We start from the raw sequence: 22,464 nt of genomic DNA on the forward strand, positions 1-22,464 counted from the left end.
TAATTATAATTATCAAAGCGTAAAATTGTGGATTCTTATATGCTATATCTAATTATTGTATAAAAATGTAATAATAACACTAATGATTTGTGTCAGATATTAAGTCACGAGTAATTTTAAAATAAAGGTTAATTCAAATTAAAAGTCTATTCTACTATTCATTTAGATATTTATTGAGTGGCATATTAAATACTGTTCCGGTTTGGAAAATAAATTATTCTGACCTGAGAAGAACCTGCGAAACTTAGCAGGGTCTTTTTTTCTTCCATTAATACCGGAAGAAATAATACTTTTGACTGAAATATATTTCAACGTAGTTTGGTGGTTAAATACACAATAAATATTATTTATCGATTAAAATTAAATCATCGATATCGATTTTAATAACTGTATCAGTACATCCGCCCTTGCACTTTTATACTAATCAGAGGTCAGAGCAGAGGTAACTTGCTTTGGCCTAGCCGGGGCTCTAAGTCCCTTCGAAGTGCAATCAAATGAATCCTTCTTGTCATATAATTTTATTCAACAAAATAGGAAAATACTCTTTATTAAAATGCTTTGAAGTATTTCTGAAATTTTTAATATACTTATTTTCAAATTGAATAAGCAATTTTGCAGACATAATATTCTTTTAGGCTCATTGAATATAAGATTATATTATTGTACATTATATTTAATCGATTAGATACGAATGATTGATTGTGGGCTGACCATACGAGGATGTATGAACGCCTTGTCCATGATATTACTGTTTTAACATAATATATAATGACATACAATTGTGTTCAATACGTTACATGAAGTAAAATACAATTGTTTTATACGTTATGTATTATGACATTCAATTTAGTCGTGTAGTTCTGGCGGGGAAGATCAGAACCACCGCATCACAAAGATTGTAATTGTCGTAAGGGACGACAGAGAGCTTCATAAACGTATATAATCTAAACCATACGTATGTCGACATGGAAACAACCCACCAGCAGCTGCATTATTGTTTGGCGTTAGGCAGTCGACTGGCCGTAAAAATTTGCAATTCATGCTGTTCACATCTTACCCGCATCCTAAAAAGGCCCCGTGAAAGATGATCTGCAAAGCAATTAACGTAAAACAAACCTTATAGAAGATACCTTATAGAACCTTATGAAGAGGGGATTATTCTTTCTTGACGCATCTAAAAGTATGGGTAAGACATTTGTACTGAATTGTCTGCCGGCCGAACTACGCAAGGAACGCAATGTTGCAAAACTTTGGTGGCTGGACTGCACATTCAGATTTCAAACTGCGACTATATCTTGCAAGCATGTAGTTTTGCTCGCTGGTGTTTTTAGCCGGACAGGCACCCAAAATACGACTTTTATCATCGCTCACATTAATCACATTAGGATTAGGCGACATTTCTAAATTTCCACGCGAACAAATTCGCGTGCAACAGTTTGTATATTATAACAGTATTGAAATACGAAAAAGATTCAGAAATGGACGTGAAAATAATTGCTTCGATGAAGCCATATTGTCAGTTCCTTTGATAGAGGTATTGCAATTGATATGCATTGAATTTCAATATTTAATTAATGTAAAGAATCATATTTATGAAAATTTTATATTACTACAGATACATTTGGTTTGGGTCACATAAAAAAATTACCATAAATGTTGTAGACATTTATTGTACCTTTGAATAATCACAATGTTAGTGTTTTTGAATATTAATATGAATTTAAAAACACTAATTGCAATCTGGCCATTTAGTGTGCAATCATAGATCGATGACATCGATAGATGAGTTCAATCGATCGATCAGTTCCTGCTATATATTCGTATAATCTAAAATATATCTACGCTAATCTTCTATATATATCCATTTTATCGACCAGTACCTATCCGTCGCATACCTATAGCCGACACACCTTTTATAGATAAAATCATGAAAATACATTTTATATATATGCTTTGTTAACAGATGCATATCGACTGAGAGGCAGTTCCTGTCAGATTTCGTAGCAGGAGCAGAGAGCACAGCGGGCGGCCGGCTCGCGCAATGGCTCGCACCTGGTGCGCGCGTGGAGCCTTTAAGGTGTGAGCTGAAGCCACCTTCGGTGCCAGCACGACCAGCAGCCCGTATCAGCTTACCGGTGATCATCAGAGACCAGTATGGGGACATAGTATGTTCTCCAGCGCTCAAAGTTGAGGTAAAGAAATTGACAATAAAGTAGCTGATTTAATCATTTCGGTCTGAGATAGGCTTTTCTTCAACGGTTTTCTAAATGATACTAATGCTCGTATTAAACCTTCTGCAAGTACTAGTCTTGAGTAAGTGGTAGGCTGACACTGGTTCCATGCGAACCCTATTCCCGGAGCGGGTGGTTATTGTGGTCCGCCACATAGTTGATAATTGATAAGTTGATCCCTCCCAAAGCGTCAACCATGGCGATAAAGAGAGATGCAGGGAAGTAGCGGAATTATTCGTGTCAAATCTTCGAGTATATTTATATCTGGTGACAGAAGGAGATTCATACACCATCACCACCATCGATTTGTACAGCAGATATTTATTTATTTTGATCTCTGCAAATATAATGAAGTCTTAAAGTTTTTTTTTATTATTTTGGTCTGTATTGAACATGAATTGTACATACACATACTAAAAATCTAGTATTGTTTTATTTCTTCTATCACTCTATCGTTGTATACGCAAATAGAGTGTAATGTTTATTAAAGACAAATTCTTTGTCATTAAATAAAGGAAAAATTAGCGAGCGATTGTATATGACACATTTTTTCAATAAGTTTAACTATAACTAGCATGATCTTATATTTCGCATACATGTTTTTGCAATTCATTTTGAGATTCTGAATTGAATGCAAAATAAATAAAAGAGAACTCCATTTTCAGTTTTTCAAACATTTTTAGTTCAGCTAGTGTATTTAGTTAAAGTGATGATTGATACTATTGCTTAAATAAGTATCGTACATTAATTACCTTCTTAAACACATGCATGCGGATGGTAGTGTTTTGTATGCAAATATTTTTTGTATGCATTTATTTTAGAAACTAATTTATAAATGTATGAATTAAACAAAGAGGCACTATTACACATTATAATAATTTATACAAATTGAAGTGTATGTCTGTGATTTCAAAATAACTGCCTCTTTTAAAGTTTATATTTATTTGCGAGTTACTAAAACCAAAACGATATTTTTTTTATTTTTGTCTGTCTGTCTGTTTACCGTAACAACCTGTGAATGTCCCACTGCTGGGCTAAAGGCCTCCTCTCCTCTTTTTGAGGAGAAGGTTTGGAACTTATTCCACCACGCTGCTCCAATGCGGATTGGCGGAATACACATGTGGCAGAATTTCAGTGAAATTAGACACATGCAGGTTTCCTCCCGATGTTTTCCTTCACCGTAAAGCACGAGATGAATTATAATCACAAATTAAGCACATGAAAATTCAGTGGTGCTTGCCCGGGCTTGAGCCTACGATCATCGGTTAAGATTCACGCGTTCTTACCACTTGGCCATCTCGGACTGTTTGTCCGGGCTTATCTATGAAATGTTTTAAAATTACAAATTGAAACACCGGAATTATTATAAGATGTATTTCAAGGTTCCGTTTAATCTTTATTCCATCAATAGGTTGAGCCTATCAACAGTAATAAAAACATACGTAATTATGTTCTTATAATATAATTCGCGGCCATTAGCCCATAGATGCGGTGTGCTAAATACGTCAACTTCTGAATCGCGTTGTCCAGATTTTCCAGAGTGGAGTGACCTTCTGCCATACATTCAAAAGCATTCTATCGTTGTTCTGACGTATTTTCGTCTGATTGTTTTGAGTTTTTATTAATAATTTCATTATTACATAAATAATATTAAATATGTTGAGGCTTTAGGTTGCAATTATTGACTCGGTTGTAATTTTGTCTATTAACTTAAGTTAATATTTTTGTTTTGAATTTTATACATTATTACTTTTTACTTTTAAGTTTACTTATTCCTTACTTATAGGGTTTAATTAAGTTTGCTTTCCATTGTTTATTTTTAATCTTAATTATTTTAATTAGATTAGAAGGGTTTTAATTTTTATCGCAATTCCGATTCTTTGGGCGAAAATGAAGCAGCCCATCTGTCTACTATTTATGTCGTTATATTATATATATTTTATTCGTAGGTGGTTGTTCAACGACTAGAGGACAGCATTTTACGGTCTAATCAAGCATCTGAGACGGAGCGTCGAGCTAGCCTGTGCGATGTGCCGTACCAGCCAACCGTGAAAGACACTATGTGGTTTCACGCTATTACCATGATGAAGGTATTACGAGTTTTTTATAATATATTGCGAATTATAAAACTTAACTTGACTTTAGAAAAATAATGATTGCTATGTTGATTTTTTAACGGGAACAATTATTACATAGAATCGAATAAATAATGTTAAAATAAAATTGATGTAAAGATAAATGTCTTATTTATACCAACAGCAATATCAAAACTTTTCGTTCGAGGAATTGCGCTATGCTAGCGGAGTCTGGGGCGGCGCGTGCACGCTTCTAGAGGGTCTGGGAGGCCGCATACCCGCTGAGCGAATCGTCGTGGACGCCCAGCGCGATGGATCTTATGTGGCTGTTTGGGTGCCTCGTGCTCCTGGGAATTACATTTTTAGATGCACACTAGATAACTATCCTACGGCACAGGTATGCAGAAGTAGATAGACCCTCCATACATATTTGTGTATATGGATTTATGGGCCAAATATTTCTTCAACATTACACATCCTTATTGATTGTCAAATTATTATAAGTAATACCGATTCGGAACAGAAATAGGCTGACTTGAGAATAAACGAGAAAACGCGTGTGTGTGTGTGGTAATATGGTATATATATATATACCATATTACATACATACATATATATATATACGGTTCTCAGGTATATTCGCTCACGAATATTGACTTACGAGTGATAACAGCAGCTCGTGACCACGACAGGTACATCTCTGTCGAAATGTCACACGAATAAAGTATACTGAATGATAATATCTATTATTTTGTCTAAGGTCAAACTGAAAATAGTAATTATCGTTTTCTGAATTCGTCTTATAGGATTTAAAAGTGGAGGTGGTGGAGTGTGCTGGCGAGGACACGATAGCAGACCGCTGGCTGGGATCAGCCACCTATCGATTACGTAGATTTGCCATCATGGATAGCGGAGGTTTGCGCATTCGTGCCGGGCCCAGCCTGCAGTCCGAAGAGCTGAGTCGCGTGCCAGCTGGAGCCTATGTAGCAATTGTCGAAGAGGTTTGTAAATCATTAATTTATATTCAATAAAAATAATGTCCCCGGCAATAAATGTATACGTATTTGCTACATTTTGGATATTGTGATGCTCTTTGTATAATTAAGATTTGGTAGAAGGGCTTCGTGTAGGCTCTTCGGTTGGTACCTCTCTACTCTCAAATTAATTATTCTTAATCTTATATCATCTAGGAAGTGGTTTATACTCTTACAATAACCGAATTACTAAAGGGAAGATGATTATTTACCATCCTGTTGCCTATTTGCTAGATTTAATTTAGTAATAAAATTATTTTGATTTTAAGTTGACAAATAAAGATGGTACGTGGGTACGACTCAGCCACGAGACGATGCAGACATATCTGGAAGGTTGCGCAACCGTTGCATGGTGTCTGCAGTACAACAGTCACCTCGACCGTACTTTACTCGTGCCCGTTGAAGAAGAAGACGCGCAGGTAGACATTTGTGACAATCATTTTAATGGTGTTATCATTAAACATAACATGGCTAATATGAATTTCAATTAATTAAATTGCGCTTTAAAATTAAACGATTGAGTGAAAATCGTTTTTCTCGTGTAATACTAATGTAACCTGTCGCTTGGATCGAAACGGTTGTCTCGTAGAGACTGACAATTAAATTATTTTAATCGATACATTATTCAATACAAAGTAGCTAAAACTTCTTTAAATTATTGTTAAAATTGTATATAACTGTACCGAATACCGAAATGGTCGATAAAAGACGAATTGTATCATTAAATTCTCTATATATTTCCATTTATATGAATAAATATAAAAATATTTTCTGAATTAATAACAAAAACTAATTTAATAAATATACAACAAAAATAGCTTTGTCTAATTACAAACGGATTCCAGTGAGAAGATTTTCTTTTGAACGTTCGAAATGAATAAATATACCTTCCGATAATTATTTATAGTTTTTTTTTATGCGAACATCCGGTGTACAAGTCCCGAGTACAAAATTGGAGACATTAACTATACTTATATTTTATTTCATACAAGACTCCTAGTAATAAAATTTACGTGTTTTGTAATTCATTGTCGCTCTACAACTTTTCTGTAGAAAGAATTCATATATATTACAAATAAAGAAAATTTGAAAAAGAGACGTATTTTTTGTCTCCTTACTGTGCGAAATTAGTTTCCACGTCAAACTTTAAATTGAGTTATTATATGTCGTGTTCAGGAGGAGTTCACGGCTAACTATGAAGTGCTTAACGAGGCTCGAGCATTACTTCCTCTTTGGCAAGAAGAAGAAGAAGCCTCAGCTTCCCCTTCTCATAGTAATGGTAAATGTAGCGTTTCGATTACGCCAAATGTGCAGTTGTACTACTTACTTACTAATATTTATTTTTTATGTTTCTAGCTTCTTTTGTCTCAGATCAGATTTTAGAGGAACAGCGCTTCCCTTTCTCAATACAAAATGAACCTCCTAAAGAGGTAAGCTTACGATACACTAGTTAATAATCATTCTGATATTTATTATATAAACCAATAATTACAGTAACAGCCTGTAAATGTCCCACTGCTGGGCTAAGGCCTCCGCTCCCTTTTTTGAGGAGAAGGTTTGGAGCTTATTCCACCACGCTGCTCCAGTGCGGGTTGGTAGAATACACATGTGGCAGAATTTCGATGAAATTAGACACATGCAGGTTTCCTCACGATGTTTTCCTTCACCGAAAAGCACGAGATGAATTATAAACAGAAATTAAGCACATGTAAATTCAGAGGTGCTTGCCCGGGTTGGAACCCACGTTCATCGGTTAAGATTCACGCGTTCTTACCACTGGGTCACAATAATTGCACTCTTTCAAATGATAACAATTTGTACGTACGTATTTATGTAATAATATCAGAATCAGGACTTAAAGCCGATGTTATGTAATTGCTTGTTTTAATTTATTCCAATAATATAACAAGTATTAATTTTAACAGTAAAACTGAAATTGTACGCAGTTGATACTTACTGTTTTATTGCAAGGACAAACAATCTTAGATATACTGAACGAATGGTTTTAATGCAATTTTCTTACAAGGCACAATAAACAACGGTGATAAAAAAAAAATCGAAATCACCATAAATAAAAATGTAATTAATACAAAGGTCTAACAAAGAAAACTTTGATAGACCTTTGTATTAATTACATTTGATATTAGATTCGACTGACGTGGGGACCTCATATAACGTCACATAGACTAGCCTTAAGAAAAAGTTATTGTTAAGGGTAATTTTGCTTATATAAGCGAGCTTAATCCTCTTTACTAATAACTTGTTTGAGTGATGACCCATTTGCCGTTTGATATATTTTAATTACGTAAATTGTATAGAAAACTCGTAATTACTGGTCTGTGATAATTCTATTACAGAGCGAAGAAAGCAATCCGTATATGTTTGGAGAACCGAGCAAGCGCGGGCGTCTCCTGCGCAACCAATCTACTTCTATGCCCACCCCAAGGTTTGTAATCAACTCGTTTTTTTTTTAAATATTTTTTTAATTTCGATAATTCGAGAAACTGTGACAATTCTTTAATTTGTATATAATTTATTTGTATATAATATAAAGGAAATGCATTTATGCATCTAACGTACGATTGCCGTTTGTCGGCAGACGCATGCCGCGTCGCAACAACGGTAACAGCGACGAATGGGAGCCCATGAAGCACTGCTCGAGTGACAACGTAGCAGCGATGCAAGAGGTATCAATCCCACCACGCTGTTCATTGTATTGTTGTTGTGTTCATAAACGTAAATTGAATGTACTAGAGAAACGCCAAAACTAAACGCTCATAAAAACTACTGAACTGATATAACTTTAAATGTGTTTTTTTTTTACATTTTGTAATTACCAAGGTAAGTATTCGAATTAAACACGCTTCGTATTGTGTATATAAGAAGCTGTTTGTTATATAAGAATTGTTTTTTTTAAAAACCTTGTTGTATTAAATGCGCTTTAGACTGATATTCTGGAGACGAAAGAAGAAACCATGGCGGGCCGCGTGGCGCAGACCGGCACACAAACCTCGCCCGACTGTGTCGTCGGAGATGTCGTTAATGCTCAGTATGACGCGCCGAAGGTTCTTGTTATCTATTATTTTTTTTTAATTTATTCAACCTACTTTAGTTCACCTAATGCACATTATAATTTGTTACTTTCATATTTTGAAACACTCGTATTTCTGGTCAAGTGAATTAGCATTTACATTAAACGCGTTTAAGGGCGGGCTAGAAACAATAAAAAAACATTTTTGGGATATTATTCGATTTTTTTGACTACTATGTATGTACGTCTGTCGATTTGCTTTTGTATATATATCCACCAGGCATCGCACGAAAAACTTTACATCGATTTAAATTAATAACAAAATTAAGATATATTTTTGAACTTGTTAGCTTCCATTAACAATCGAGAGAAATCGCTTTTTTGCCATATTCAACTATTAAAAAAATGCTATAAAATCATCTTTCTTGCTTCTGGTAAAACTTAATAAAAATTTCGACAAACGTAAAGGGACAAATACTGAAGACAAATAATAAATCGGTCATTGATCTTATATAAATTGTAATTTATGTAAATGTTCGTTTTCTCTGTGAACTCTGTGCCTTGCTAACTATCTTGTTGAAGGCCACTTTCAAAGCTCATGATTATGACTGTTTATTTTTTTTATTAATTAGACGACGCTATAAAATTACAATTAATTTGTAATTTGTATTTTCCGGTTACAACTTATAATTTATAATTTCCGTAACGAAAAATGTTAAAATTCAGCATTTATTAAGTTATCCGATTATCTACTTTCACTTGTACAGGTTAGTTGAAACCCCTGTAACGTAAGCTTAGGTTTGATTGTTGTAAAAAAATAAGTCTCTATGTTGAGTGCGAGCGGGTAGTGGCTGAAGCGCTACAGAAAAAAATCTGTCTTTATTTGGTTTTACCCGAAAGCCGATGACATACATACATGCAATGTCTTTTTGAAAGATAACGTTACAAACTAAGTTAAAAAAAGGATTAGTTATGATTTTATTTAGTTATCCCAATTAGCTATCCTAAAAAAAAAATTATTACCATTTGTTATTTTGGCTTGTGTTTGTTTTACAGTTTAGTATCGTAGAAGCGTTAGTTGATCATCCTTTGAAATTTTCTTAGCAGTTGGGCGAATTCGAAGACAACGGGTAATATTTTTAAATTGATTTCAGTATTTTATAATTACGTACACTAAGAAGGTAAGAATGGTGAGCAGGTGCGGGCGACAGAGCCGTGCAGACGACGAAGCAACGAGTAGCTAATGCGATTGTATTCGTGTATAATTTTTTCGAAATTCATAAATTTGTGCAGGAGTGGAGCTCCAAACGGTTGTCCTGGGAGCATTTACGTCCGTCGCGCAGTCGACGTAGCGCGTCGCCCCCGCCGCTGCCCGCGCGGAACATGCCGCCACGCAAGTTCGCGCTTAGTCCCGCGCAGGCTGAGTGTCTACGTGCTATTTTCGCTGCACTACTCTGGCACGAAGGTAACAAATTTTGCAAACATTGCAACCGTTTACTAGTCGTAAGTGAAAATATAGCCGAAACTTTATATGGTCAAGGAACCTTGTGTTCAGATGCCTTTCACTAGTTCTACTAATTATATCGTCTATATTTTTCAATGTCCTCTTAATTTTTTCTTATGAAATAGAAGAATAAGTTACTGCTATACCTAATTGCCGCTAGCTCCTCGATGTAATTAGTGCTACACAGAATACAATCCATCCAAGCGTCAGTTTTTCTACTTTAATATGAAAAAAAATATGTTTGGTTTATCGCGCATATGGAGTTTTGTGTTTACTTTAATTTTAATATTCAACGATATAATTAATACAATACTCGTAAATGCTTGGCCACATGGGCTCGAATATTCACGATATTCCATTTTTGCCTAAATTCCTCCATTTTTAAGGATTTACCCACATAAAACACGCACGCGCCGATACTAAATTGCTCTTGTAAGAAGTCTCAATTGGAATTGACGCCAAACATAACAGAACGCAGCAACACAAGTATTTAGTAAAATAACGATATGCTTCTTTGTATTTGATTGGTGACCTCATTACAATAATGATTACAACGCTGAGCATTTTATTGATTAATATATAAATAATGAAAACTTCTAGCCCATTCTAATAAATAATATCTTTAAAGACTACTACTTTTGAAATAGTACCAATAGGTCGTATCGTTATCGGATAATTTTCCACATAAAGTGCACACTATAATATTGGTTAATCCCATTGCTAGGACAATCGGAAACGACCAAAGAAAAATCAAGGGATTGTAACAGTCAACGTGACAAAGGACTTCTGAGAATTCTTATCAGAAAACCTAATTAGCATTCATTGCGTCTAGATCTAGAATCTTCAAATATAGTAACAACGCGGTGGTTTCAAACTGTGGTGTAAACTGTATAATAAATAGGCGAAGATAAAAAAGCTCAGAACCTTTTCACTTTGTTTGAATTTGCTTTGATCAGACTAAGACAAAACACAGTATAAATTTAAGTGACGTATGTATCGTATTGTATAAATATATGTATGTACGATATATTTTTTGGAATGTATTTTTAAAGGTGTAAGTTTCATCATCGAACGAGTATTATTATACAATATACAATGTTTACTAACAATGTATTATAAGTTTCAAATTATAATTTCAAAATACATTTATATGATATATATATTTTAAATGTTTTTTATTAGGCATAGTGCATGATGCGATAGCCTGCGCTGCGTTCTTAAAGTTCCACCCACAACTGCCTAAGGCAGGCGCACGTGTTGTGACACGACCCCCTCATGACACACCTCCGCCGAGGCCCCAGCGTCACTCCGTCGAAGTAACTAATGCAGGTGAGTAAAAGTACCCCCTATTACGTTGTCTTGTTTACTTGAAACTTTACAAATTATTTTTTAAATACACTCCACTACGAGTAATTGAATTACGAATACAATATTCAAACCATTTAAATGTTCAATTACAGGACAATACTTGCACATCCACCCGTCCACAATGGAGACTTTGACGCGTTCCGACAACGAGGTGCCGAGCACAAGTCGAGAACCTATATCTGAAATAGACGCGCCAATTAATGAGGAGGAAGCCGGCTCTTCAAGCACTCCTGATCCTGGTACGTATAAATTGCACCAGATATATATCATATATATAGAGAAACAGATCCAGATGTTTTTTTCTATGAACAATGTAACTGACGTTGTGAATCATCAGGTCCATCTGTGGTGAACGTGTTGCCGCCCTCACTGCGCGCTCTAGTCGCGCTTTGGGATACACTAAATGATGCTGATCAGCTGATTGCAGCAACTGATAAGTACGATACTTTTTTCACGACTCTGACATCGGATTGATAACTAAGTTCCGAAATTCTGTCTGCTTATATTAGTATACGTTATATTTTTTGTCATAGAAATAGAAAAGATCTCATTGAAAAGAATGAAAACGAGGAATCGAAACCGGTAGTATGCAAGAAGAGAGATTATAAATATGGAAGAACGCCACTCATGGGTAAGGTTTTTTGTATGCAATATTTTATACATAATTTTGTCATTTGAAATGTTTTAATGCTATTTTGCATCGGCAGTTTCTTGCGAGCTTTGCAGTGGTGGTATGGTGCCTCCGCCGCTAGCGGCACACATGCGACACATGCATCCCGGTTGCAGGGCGCCCACTGTACGCGGGTACGATCGCTGCGGACAATACAAGCAGGCAGACGCCTTTCCCAGCGATGGCTCCCCTTCCGAGTGTGGACAGCTGTCTCAGGGTTCGTATTAAATTTAAGTCTAATTCAGGAAATATATCTTTGAGAATATTACAATGATTTTTGTTCGATTATGTCCTATGGTATGTTTCCAATGTCAATTCACTTCAACCCAATGTCAAAGTTGTTAGTTGTCTTTAGTCCTTTGTGGAGGGAACAGGCGATAAACGTATTGTGATCTTGAATTACGCTTTCGATGTTTATTTGTTATGTAATTCACTTACGCGTGTATTAATTTCATTTAAGGTGGTAATTGGGTGGTAATTGATTCGTTTATTCCACGAAGATACGTCCTTTTTAAAAGTTAAAAAACAATATGAATATCCATACCATCTTGAACAATGTTGGTTAGAAATAAAAATCGCAGAGCGACATTTCCGATGACTCAAGATCCGCGGCAATGTAAAACTTAGTAAGTCACTGAGCCTCGGACCGGGGTCAACTCGAGACCCCTCGCGAGTAATAATGGGGCGTGTCTTATTGTAGATTGAACTAACTTTAATGAATAGTTTGATTTTGTGATGCTATAATATTAAATTTATAAAAGTACATTTTTTATTAATTATTAATTATTATAATTTCGAATTAATTAAAGTACTTCATATTTTTGTGATTGTGTTATATTTCGATATCATTTTGTTATTTATTTGTATGTATTGTTATTTTTATCTTTACTCTTACATCTTATCTATACATTATCTCTTTTAAGTATATTTTTATTTTTTTCTTTACTTTTCTTTATTTTGATCCTCGCAACCCGCACAGACCTTATTGGTGTGAAAATTCGAGCTACCTTAGTAGCGTACCAATTGTGGTACTTATACTGCGAGAAATGCCGCGAGCGCGCGTTGAAGGCCCTCGCGCGTCAGCGAAACAGACTCGGCGCAGATGGTTCGCGCCACTCGGCACTGCCCGACATCGATCACAACGCCATGAGAGACAACGCCACCTTCCTGCTCGATTTGGCGCCGCTCATTAACTCAGGTATTGTACTATGTCTCAAATTATCAAATATTCTCTTTATGCTATCAGTCGCTGATAGATATTTCTCTAGAAGAGTTTTAATTTTACAATTAAATCGGCTTGCTCGTTACCAGAATCATCAAGCAGTTCTGGTTGGCATGAAATAGGAGGACGCAGTCCGCCAACGCCACCTGGTAGTATTTGGCAGCCGGCGCCGGCATTCCAGTGTCTTCCGGCTTTAGGCGCTGCACCCAAGGCCACGTCGACTGTACCCGACACAGCAAAATATCATTCGCTGGGAAGACCACCGCCGGTGACTTCGGTACGTGACATCTGCCATTTAGATTGATTTTGGGTCATTAATGGATATTCCATTTTAATGTATGCAATATTTTTCAATGTGCGTTGTTTAGGACGAGACACCGTCAACGTCCGGTACATCTAGTAGCCAGTGGGCGCGCGTGCCCCGCTCCGTGTCTATGGGGCAGGCGGGCGGGCGAGATCTCGCAAACGCGGCGCATCAACTTCAGGACAACATCGAACCAGACCCGCAGGAGACCCTCTCTGGTTACTAACCAAATTTAAATAAATTCAACATTAATGCCTTTAGTACTTTCTTTACTTCACTTCTTACGAAAAATCATGAATATATAATTACATCAAATATCTAAAAATGAAAACAAAATTTATTGGGTAATAGCTATAATTACAAAATAAATTTTCAAGATTAGGTGAATTTTAAAATTATTTATAAGTAAACAACAACAAGGTTTCAGTCAACAACAAGGGCGCATTAAATAATCACAATATTTTTATTAGGAGTCGGCTCGTCTTTATTAGCCCAGCCGAGTGCAGCTTTACAGAAGCTAGTTGGTGGGGGAGAATGGGCGAGCGAAGGTAATGCGGTCTCCGCTTTTGAGTCTCCGCAAGTGGACCCCGACATGATCATGCGCAGTCCAGTGCTCACCTTTATCCTTGCCAAACGCGATCTTCCTTCTTGCCGACAGAAGATGGATGCTGCAGTCCGAATAAATACGATAAGACAGTACGCTTTCGAAGTAAGTAATGATTACAAAGTAAGAAACTTTGTATTTGCCTTTTAACGTGGGTTTTAAATTCTAATACGTCTTTCTTTCAAGGCACTAAATTGGCTGCTCCGCTCGACCTCTCAACCAACAAGCGTACACGATGTTATGTGGTGGTTTTGCAACGCGCTCGACAATTTTGCAAGCATTGTTCCGCCGCAACGTTCTTATGACGATAACAAAGAGGTATTACTTTGTTTGTATTTAAATTATTTTGTTGTAAAATATAAATTCTATCACAATACAACAATAATATAATGATTGTAATGTTCGTATTTCGTATTTATAGAATATGTTCAATGATTGGAGCCGATATCCGACTCCGACAGCGTCGGCAGCAGCTATATGTCCTGGAGGTCGAGCAGCGAGAGGGGCGCGGGCGGCCTTTCACGCGTTCCTTGGTTCCGTGAGTGCTCTCGCGCCGTCGCTGCCTCCTGCCAGCGCTGCAGCGCTACAAGCCGTTCGCTGCTGGGCGCTTCACTACTCGCAGCACGATAGAACATTCTTGCACCGGTTAGGCTTTTATATTGTCGATTGTAATTTATGTACTCTACACTTAAATAAGAGTAAATATTTATATGAATATACTCTTTTGTTGAGTAGTATTCACATTATGTTGACTGGTGATCATTCAATTCTGTTAGCCAATTTATTTTCTTTGGTACTCGTAAACCTTAATATTTAAAATTTTCTGTATTTAAAAACATACATATAAAAACATAGAAGCGATGGTTTTGCTAAATTATGTGTGTGACCTGTTATTGCGGCCGGGATCAGATCACAAGTGTTTAGCGTGATAAGCAAGATCTTGTCACACGCGGAGGACAGCTCGTATGAGGATGGGTTGCTTGGTGCTCTCCAAGAGAGTTATCATAGCTATCTCAATAAGGTACCGTTTTTATTTATCTCAATATAGGAATAGAATTAACTGATAAGTGAACACCAACGTTTCGAATGTAACATTTTGTATATAGTAAGTCAGGTTGAAATTAATATATCTTCTCTATTAGCAACAGGATATTATATGGAGTTGCCCCGATGTTACTGGCTGGTGTGAAGTGAGCGTGTCATCGCGTCCCGGAATGGCAGGCGCCTTGACTGACGGCAGCACGGAGACCTTCTGGGAATCGGGAGACGAGGATCGCAACCGAGCTAAATGGATCCAAATCTTATATTCTGGACCATCTCATCAAGATCGACCGCATATATTGTGTGTTCATGTTGACAACAGTAGAGATACCGTGGTAAATCTTAATTATACATTAGTCGTAGCAAAAATGAAATTTTATATTTATTTAAACAATAATTCTTTTATTTTTTATTTTACAGAATAAGACCTATTTGATGACGTTCCTGTATAGCGGTGGATCAAGTGACTTGACTCATATGCAAGATATTGAAGTCGATTCCAAGGCTGCTGCTTGGGTTTACTATACTTTACCGAGTGAGTATTCGTTTGATCTTCTTTCCAGTTTTACACAAATAATATTTAAGTTGAAAAAACACTCGAAAAATAATTCAACGTATTTCGTATATAATATGTTTTCGTTAAACAGGATCATCTACGGCATCGGTGCGTTTGCGGTGTGAATTACGCGGGCCAGAAAGCGCTGTGCGCGTGCGTCAGATACGCGTGCTCGGTGCGCCCGTAGTGGATCCTGAGATGCGTTCTTCGATGCATCCTCTACATTCACTGGCCGAAAGAGATACACTTCGAGTGTTCCGACTGTTGACATCACAAGTGCGCATATGGAATTGGAAAATTTCCGTCTTGAAATATTCCCATAACCGTAAGCGGACGTGAACAAGTATATTTATTGCACAGGTGTTCGGCAAACTTCTGGAGTGGGAGCAAAGTAACAGCGAGTCTGGCGAGGGCGGTGCAGCCGAAGAAGCAGCAGGAGATGACAGCGATTTACGAGAACACGTTGTTGGTATCCTATTTGCCGGACACCAACTCACTTCACTGCAGCGACAGGTTTTTTGTTGATTATAATAGATTACATAAATAGTTTATTGTAAAATGAAAAAGAAAGGAAAATATGTCATTAAATGACAATTGAAATAAATTTAGTTGTGAATGACTTTAACGTTTTTTAATTTTGTTAATTATTTTTGGTGCGTTTTTTAAACGCAGGTGATGTCGCACATCGTGTTCGCAATCGGGTGTGAAGCGGCCCGTGTGCGCGACGACTGGGAGACTGCTCTCCTTTGCGCGGAGGCAGCTGATCGTGACCCCGACGAACCACCACGACTGCCCCTTGTTCACCATCTGCAGGACAATTACTGTTTTGAAATGCTCTCGCTGGTTAGTCGTTTAATATTTTCTTACCATAGCAATGTTTTTGAACCGCAAACACAGCATGAAACAAAAATCAAGCGGACGCATCTTTATCATTCGATCGAGCTTCATTTAAATTAGTAAGATACGAGTACGTCAACAATAACTTATTTCAGTGTCAAAATCAATTTTTAGTTTTCATCTAAATGTCTATTGTTTGTTTTGTTTGTTAATTTAGTTGCTGGCACTCAGTGGCAGTGCCGTGGGTCGCGCACATCTCGCCCAACGCACCGAGTTGCTAGCCGACTTGCTGGCTTTACTGCACACAGGCAGTGAACGTGTGCAAAGACAAGTAATTATTTTTACTATTATAATGTTGTTTAGATTAGTAGATATATTACTAAAATAATTTATATAACTTATTTTGTTATTGATTGTTCTTAATCAAAAGCTTCTACAAAATAAAATATTAAATTATATGTAATAGTAAAAATATATTTTTTTATGTAAAGGTAATATCATTACTACGACGGATGATCGCTGAGGTGCCGCCGCAGAAAATGTTGGTGGCGCTCAGTTACGGTGGAGACATAGCGGTTAGGTAAGACAATAGTCTCAATGTATTACAGTAATATACTAAATTTAAATGATATTGTTTGTATCGCGGATATCAAGGCCTTCAAAGCAAAGTATCTGTCGCCTCATATGCGGTTAAACTGACCGTATGTCCAAGCGGCGCCGCGTGCTTCATTTAGTCGCTTTGAGTTTTTTTATACTTACATATAATTGCATAATATTAATAATGCCGCATAGTTCCGCACCATCATAATAAGTAATTAATTACATTAATTACTGTATATTAAAAAAAAAAAAACTTAATTTTCGTGAAGGATTTATTGATTCGATTAAGTGATGCGTAATGGAGTTTATCGAAATGTTATTGATACATTTATTATCATTCTTATATTGATAATACCAATTTCTTAAAGTTGTTAGTTATTTCCTGTAATTTTCATTATCATTGAAATCCATTGATTATCGTCAATTTACTAACTATCAATAAAATAAAGTAAATAACGAAATGTCCATAATGTTATAAAAACTGCATACGATTCCATAGATGTCCCTAATTGTATATGTGTGCGTTGAATGGCCCGTTTTATGTAAGCGTTCCTTACATAATAGAACACATAAATGTTTTACTTTTTTCAAAATTAATTGAAAACAATGATGACATATAACATATGCCATCATATATTATACATAAAAAAGCCAATGGCCCAGTGGTTAGAACGCGTGAATCTTAACCGATGATCGTGGGCTCAAACCGGGGCAAGCACCAATGAATTTTCATGTGCTTAATTTGTGTTTATAATTCATCTCGTGCTTGACGGTGAAGGAAAACATCGTGAGGAAACCTGCATGTGTCTGATTTCATTGAAATTCTGCCACACGTGTATTCTACCAACCCGCATTGGAGCAGCATAGTGGAATAAGCTCCAAACCTTCTCCTCAAAAGGGAGAGGAGGCCTTAGCCCAGCAGTGGGACATTAACAGGCTGTTACTGATGGCATATCTCTTAGATATATACGGTTTGTACGTTGTTAATTAAAACGAAGTTGTTATAAACGTCGATGTTTAATTTATATAGAATAACTCTACTGGACCACTTAGTGAGTTACGTTGGCAAGGCAATCACGGTGCAAGTCAAGGTGAAAGGTGGAGGCACTGTTATACCTGGCACAGTGAATATGGGAAGCAGCGTCAGCCCTGTCCCACCCCAGGTCTGGTTTATGCGTGGAGAAACTACCAAGAATCACGCAAATCTTGTTGTTAAACTACTTATGGATATGGCAGAGGTAAGATGATAGATATTACTACTATGTACTAAAGAAATATAGGAAATTGTCGTATTTTTTAGCATATATATTATTATATAAAATGAGAGGAATTAAAGTTCAATAAATTGATAGATGCTTTTGATGTGCGCTAAAATTGCTCGATCCACCGCAAGTGATACTAGTTTAAAAATCAAATAAAATCAATCTGTTACTGCTTTTTAGACAGATTACTAATATGATAACGTGTCTGCAGGACAAAGTGTCCAATTCATGGGGCATGGAGACACGTTCCGCTCTGATACAATACGTGCGTGGGGTTGCGCTCATTGATGAAATGGATCGTCGTCCTCCACGCTGTATTACATCGGCCAGCGTGTGGAAGGCCCTGGCATCTCTATGTGTCTGTGACCATCACCATATTGAACTGTGAGTGAAGTAATCTCTATCTATCTAACAAAACAAATGAATATACATTCCGCGATATATACACATACACATGCACGCACACAGAGACACATATTCTTTTACATGAGACGTAAATAATATTTAACTTTACTGCTATGTTGTGTGAAAGAGATGGCGTATGTAAACTAGTACGAAAAAGATAGCTAGTTTTTGTCACTTTTGGCGTAGACTTACCAAGGCCTTTTATTTGAAAACTAGGTAGATGGTTGGTTATTGAATTATTGCATAAATATCTAAATAATTGTAATACAATTCAAATTTAAATGTATTATTTAATTATGTTTATTATTACGATATTTAGTGGTGCGACACACTTGTTGAACTGGAATTTCTAAAATCTAGTGAAATACTTCCATGTACTCTTTTGAGTCTTCAGTTCTCGCGGGCTAGTAACATATCAGCTTCTTTTTACATGTGTAATATCATTGATCACAGAATAAACAAATCAGACGAAAGTCGAGACCCTCGCGGTCGCGATTCTGCAACTGAAACTCGGCAACACTGCACCAATCACGATGATGGGTCTACACAGGCTGTCATTGAGTGTCGTTCATGCGGTCCGCTGTGCGCAGAGTGTGATCGTTTCTTGCACCTCAATAGGGCTGCACGCAATCATCAACGACAGGTGAGTCTCATATACATACTTCGTCTCTTATGGGCTATAAATCTATGAACAGGTTTTATATTAACAAAAAATTCGGGTTCTAAATTAGTAAAATACTCATTCGTTAGATATGCAAAGAGGAAGAAGGCGCCATCCGCATTGACATACACGAAGGCTGTGGGCGAGCCAAGCTCCATTGGCTTCTGTTGCTCATAGACCGACGTACGCTGAAGGCGCTGGTTGAGTTCCGCGGACTCGAGAATCCGAGCACTGTACCGGCTGAGACAGAAGGGACCTCAGGGACAGCTGGCACGTGTCGCTTCTGCGGTGCAAGGGGAAATACTGGACTACTGGCCATAGGAAATGTTTGTGCTGATCAACAATGCCAGGTAAAACAATTAAATAATTCAGATTATTGGAACTATTAATTCAGTAAATATAATTTGCCTTTTTGATTCAATTGATATTTATTACCGTTTGAAACTTTCAAAATTTTTTTTTTTAAATAAAATTTAAAATGTTGTATGTATTTTTAATCTGGAATTGTAGTTATTATCCTACTGTAAATTATAAACAGGAACACGGTCGCGAGGCCTGTCTCCGCGTGCACGGTTGCGGTCATACATGCGGAGGCGTGCGCGATGAGAAAAATTGCCTGCCGTGCTTGTACGGCTGCGCCGGATCAGAATCGTTAAGACAGGACGCAGACGATATGTGCATGATATGCTTTACCGACCCTCTTCAGGCTGCGCCCGCTATTCAGGTAATCAGAATTATAATTATTGTTGATTTTTGACATCAATTTCAGGAGCTGAAATATAATGTAACTATTAATATCTATATAAAATGACAAATAGAACATGATAAAACTTGATTGAAGAGGTTTGGTTTTGTTAAAACTTTAATGTACTACAATATGCCCCAACCATGCAATTAAAACACGTATATGAACTCGAATGAGAATTATATCATTTTAGTAACATAGTGCAATCCAATTGTTCCAGCTGACTTGCGGGCATGTGTTCCATCTGCACTGTTGCAAGAAGGTCCTGGCGAACAAGTGGGTCGGACCCCGTATTACTTTCTCTTTCTCCCAGTGTCCTATTTGCAAGGTAAGTTGAGTAAAATGAGATACAGATGTATGTTATAATATGTGTTGATTGAGTGGAGTTGACACAACTTTTACGTTAGTGATCACGGTTTGTATCCCCCTCAGAGGTGTTCATAGATACGGCTAATTTTGTTATTTTAGCGATCGAAACTATGTGAATCGAGTTTAAATTAAAAAATTTGGTTTTTTTTTTTTATAGAATAGGAAGGCGGACGAGCATATGGGCCACCTGATGGTAAGTGGTCACCAATGCTCTTAGACATTGGCATTGTAAGAAATGTCAACCATCGCTTACATATCCAATGCGCCACCAACCTTGGGAACTAAGATTTTATGTCCCTTGTGCCTGTAATTACACAGGCTCACTCACCCTTCAAACCGGAACACAACAATATCAAGTACTGCTGTTTTGCGGTAGAATATCTGATGACTGGGTGGTACCTAACCAGACAAGCTTGCACAAAGCTCTACTCATGGTATATACTCATATATATATATATATATATATATATATATATATATATGTATGTAGTATATATGGATATGTTCTAATATTATATTCTGCGATATTAAAACCCAAGCAAGCTTATGGTATAGCAAAAAGACTAACAGTTAAAAAAATTACGTATAGGAGGATATGACTCATTGGACTTTGGAAGAACTTCTGTCCCCGATACGTCGGCTAGCCGAAGAAGTTCGTCGCAAGGCGCTGATGCGGCTGGAGTACGAGGGGCTGGCGGCGGGCAACGCTCGCAATCGCGCCCAAGAAGACCCCGCTATATACGCCATGGAACGCTACGCCTACTACGTCTGCCATAAGTGCGGCAAGGTTGCCGAAGTCATTTTCTGTCTTTTAGTTTGTAATATTTTATTTAATATCGACATACATTTGGTTCCTTTGTTACCTTCTTGGCTTAGTGGCAATTGAGTTTGATGCAGTTTTATTGAGTTATCATACTTCACAAGTTTTCTCTATTATTGTACTCTCCCTGTTTACTTAATTTTCTACTTTTTAAAGTATATCTACGTTAACTTTTAATAGAGTATAAATACCACTAATATATGTATGTAGAATAATATTTATAAAATTTTAAATTAAATAGATTAAGCAGAACGAATGATCTTTTTGACAACGTGGATTCTGATAACTGATAATATACATAAACAAATCTGGTATGCACATTCCGATTTATTAACTCGAGAAAGTTGTTCAGGCGTACTTCGGCGGCCTGGCGCGCTGCGAAGCGGAAACCAACGGGTGGTGGGAACCGACGGAGTTGGTCTGCGGCGCTTGCAGCGATGTTGCGGGCGCGCGCACGTGCCCGAAGCACGGCGCCGACTTCCTCGAGTACAAGTGCCGTTACTGCTGCTCAGTCAGTATCAACCATCACATACCACACACGCTTGAGTTTTATATAATCGTTTTTTAATGTCGAATCACATGCATTTACAATACGTTTGTAAATATATTTGTTTCGTAAAATAATATTAATAAAAATGATTCATCTGTATTTATTATTCGGTTAAAACGTAACATATGAAATATGTGAGAAAAGTATTTTGTTGAAAATGAACCAGCCGTTACACGAACGACACATTCATACTCGTACATCAAATTTATTTCGTTTTTTTTTTTGTCTCATCATTTATTCAAGTCGCTGTTCATTCGTCTGACTTAGTTATTAGTCTTAATAGATCGGACGTAATAGTATATTATTGTTCTCAAAAACATTAATACTTTTAATTATTTTTATATCAAATTTGATAAATAATGAATAATTTAATTTCCCTATATACACGTGTATATATTTTGTTGTATTTATATAATATAAATGCGAAAGTAACCCTGTAAATCTGTCTATTACGTAATTATATAATATTTAATTAGTTAAAAGGAGTAAGAGTTCATACACGATGAAGGTTTGCGTACATGTAGTAGTAGATCATATGTTTTGGTCACAAACTGAATTCCGCTGCGGGTTCACTT

The 22,464-nt window shown here is 36.7% G+C and overlaps 1 protein-coding gene across 1 annotated transcript in view; it reads left to right on the forward strand.

Moving 5' to 3' along the window:
* The window catches only part of LOC126780367 (E3 ubiquitin-protein ligase MYCBP2), a 93,051-nt gene that overhangs the window by 66,847 nt on the left and 3,740 nt on the right, over nt 1-22,464 (forward strand). Inside the window, exons 35-72 of the mRNA XM_050504814.1 lie at nt 1,964-2,192; nt 4,181-4,321; nt 4,491-4,703; nt 5,113-5,307; nt 5,610-5,759; nt 6,517-6,619; nt 6,697-6,770; nt 7,698-7,786; nt 7,940-8,027; nt 8,286-8,405; nt 9,665-9,836; nt 11,058-11,204; nt 11,336-11,482; nt 11,581-11,680; nt 11,777-11,874; nt 11,951-12,130; nt 12,893-13,111; nt 13,225-13,412; nt 13,504-13,657; nt 13,910-14,148; nt 14,230-14,361; nt 14,465-14,688; nt 14,953-15,064; nt 15,186-15,419; nt 15,505-15,619; nt 15,732-15,916; nt 16,001-16,153; nt 16,313-16,483; nt 16,695-16,808; nt 16,969-17,057; nt 18,108-18,315; nt 18,551-18,723; nt 19,198-19,387; nt 19,495-19,755; nt 19,944-20,129; nt 20,371-20,478; nt 21,109-21,306; nt 21,692-21,850. Coding sequence (XP_050360771.1) covers nt 1,964-2,192; nt 4,181-4,321; nt 4,491-4,703; nt 5,113-5,307; nt 5,610-5,759; nt 6,517-6,619; nt 6,697-6,770; nt 7,698-7,786; nt 7,940-8,027; nt 8,286-8,405; nt 9,665-9,836; nt 11,058-11,204; nt 11,336-11,482; nt 11,581-11,680; nt 11,777-11,874; nt 11,951-12,130; nt 12,893-13,111; nt 13,225-13,412; nt 13,504-13,657; nt 13,910-14,148; nt 14,230-14,361; nt 14,465-14,688; nt 14,953-15,064; nt 15,186-15,419; nt 15,505-15,619; nt 15,732-15,916; nt 16,001-16,153; nt 16,313-16,483; nt 16,695-16,808; nt 16,969-17,057; nt 18,108-18,315; nt 18,551-18,723; nt 19,198-19,387; nt 19,495-19,755; nt 19,944-20,129; nt 20,371-20,478; nt 21,109-21,306; nt 21,692-21,850 — 6,058 coding nt within the window. The remainder of the gene's footprint in view (nt 1-1,963; nt 2,193-4,180; nt 4,322-4,490; nt 4,704-5,112; nt 5,308-5,609; nt 5,760-6,516; nt 6,620-6,696; nt 6,771-7,697; nt 7,787-7,939; nt 8,028-8,285; nt 8,406-9,664; nt 9,837-11,057; nt 11,205-11,335; nt 11,483-11,580; nt 11,681-11,776; nt 11,875-11,950; nt 12,131-12,892; nt 13,112-13,224; nt 13,413-13,503; nt 13,658-13,909; nt 14,149-14,229; nt 14,362-14,464; nt 14,689-14,952; nt 15,065-15,185; nt 15,420-15,504; nt 15,620-15,731; nt 15,917-16,000; nt 16,154-16,312; nt 16,484-16,694; nt 16,809-16,968; nt 17,058-18,107; nt 18,316-18,550; nt 18,724-19,197; nt 19,388-19,494; nt 19,756-19,943; nt 20,130-20,370; nt 20,479-21,108; nt 21,307-21,691; nt 21,851-22,464) is intronic.

Source organism: Nymphalis io, chromosome Z, assembly GCF_905147045.1.
Source record: "Nymphalis io chromosome Z, ilAglIoxx1.1, whole genome shotgun sequence".
Classification (NCBI taxonomy): domain Eukaryota; kingdom Metazoa; phylum Arthropoda; class Insecta; order Lepidoptera; family Nymphalidae; genus Nymphalis; species Nymphalis io.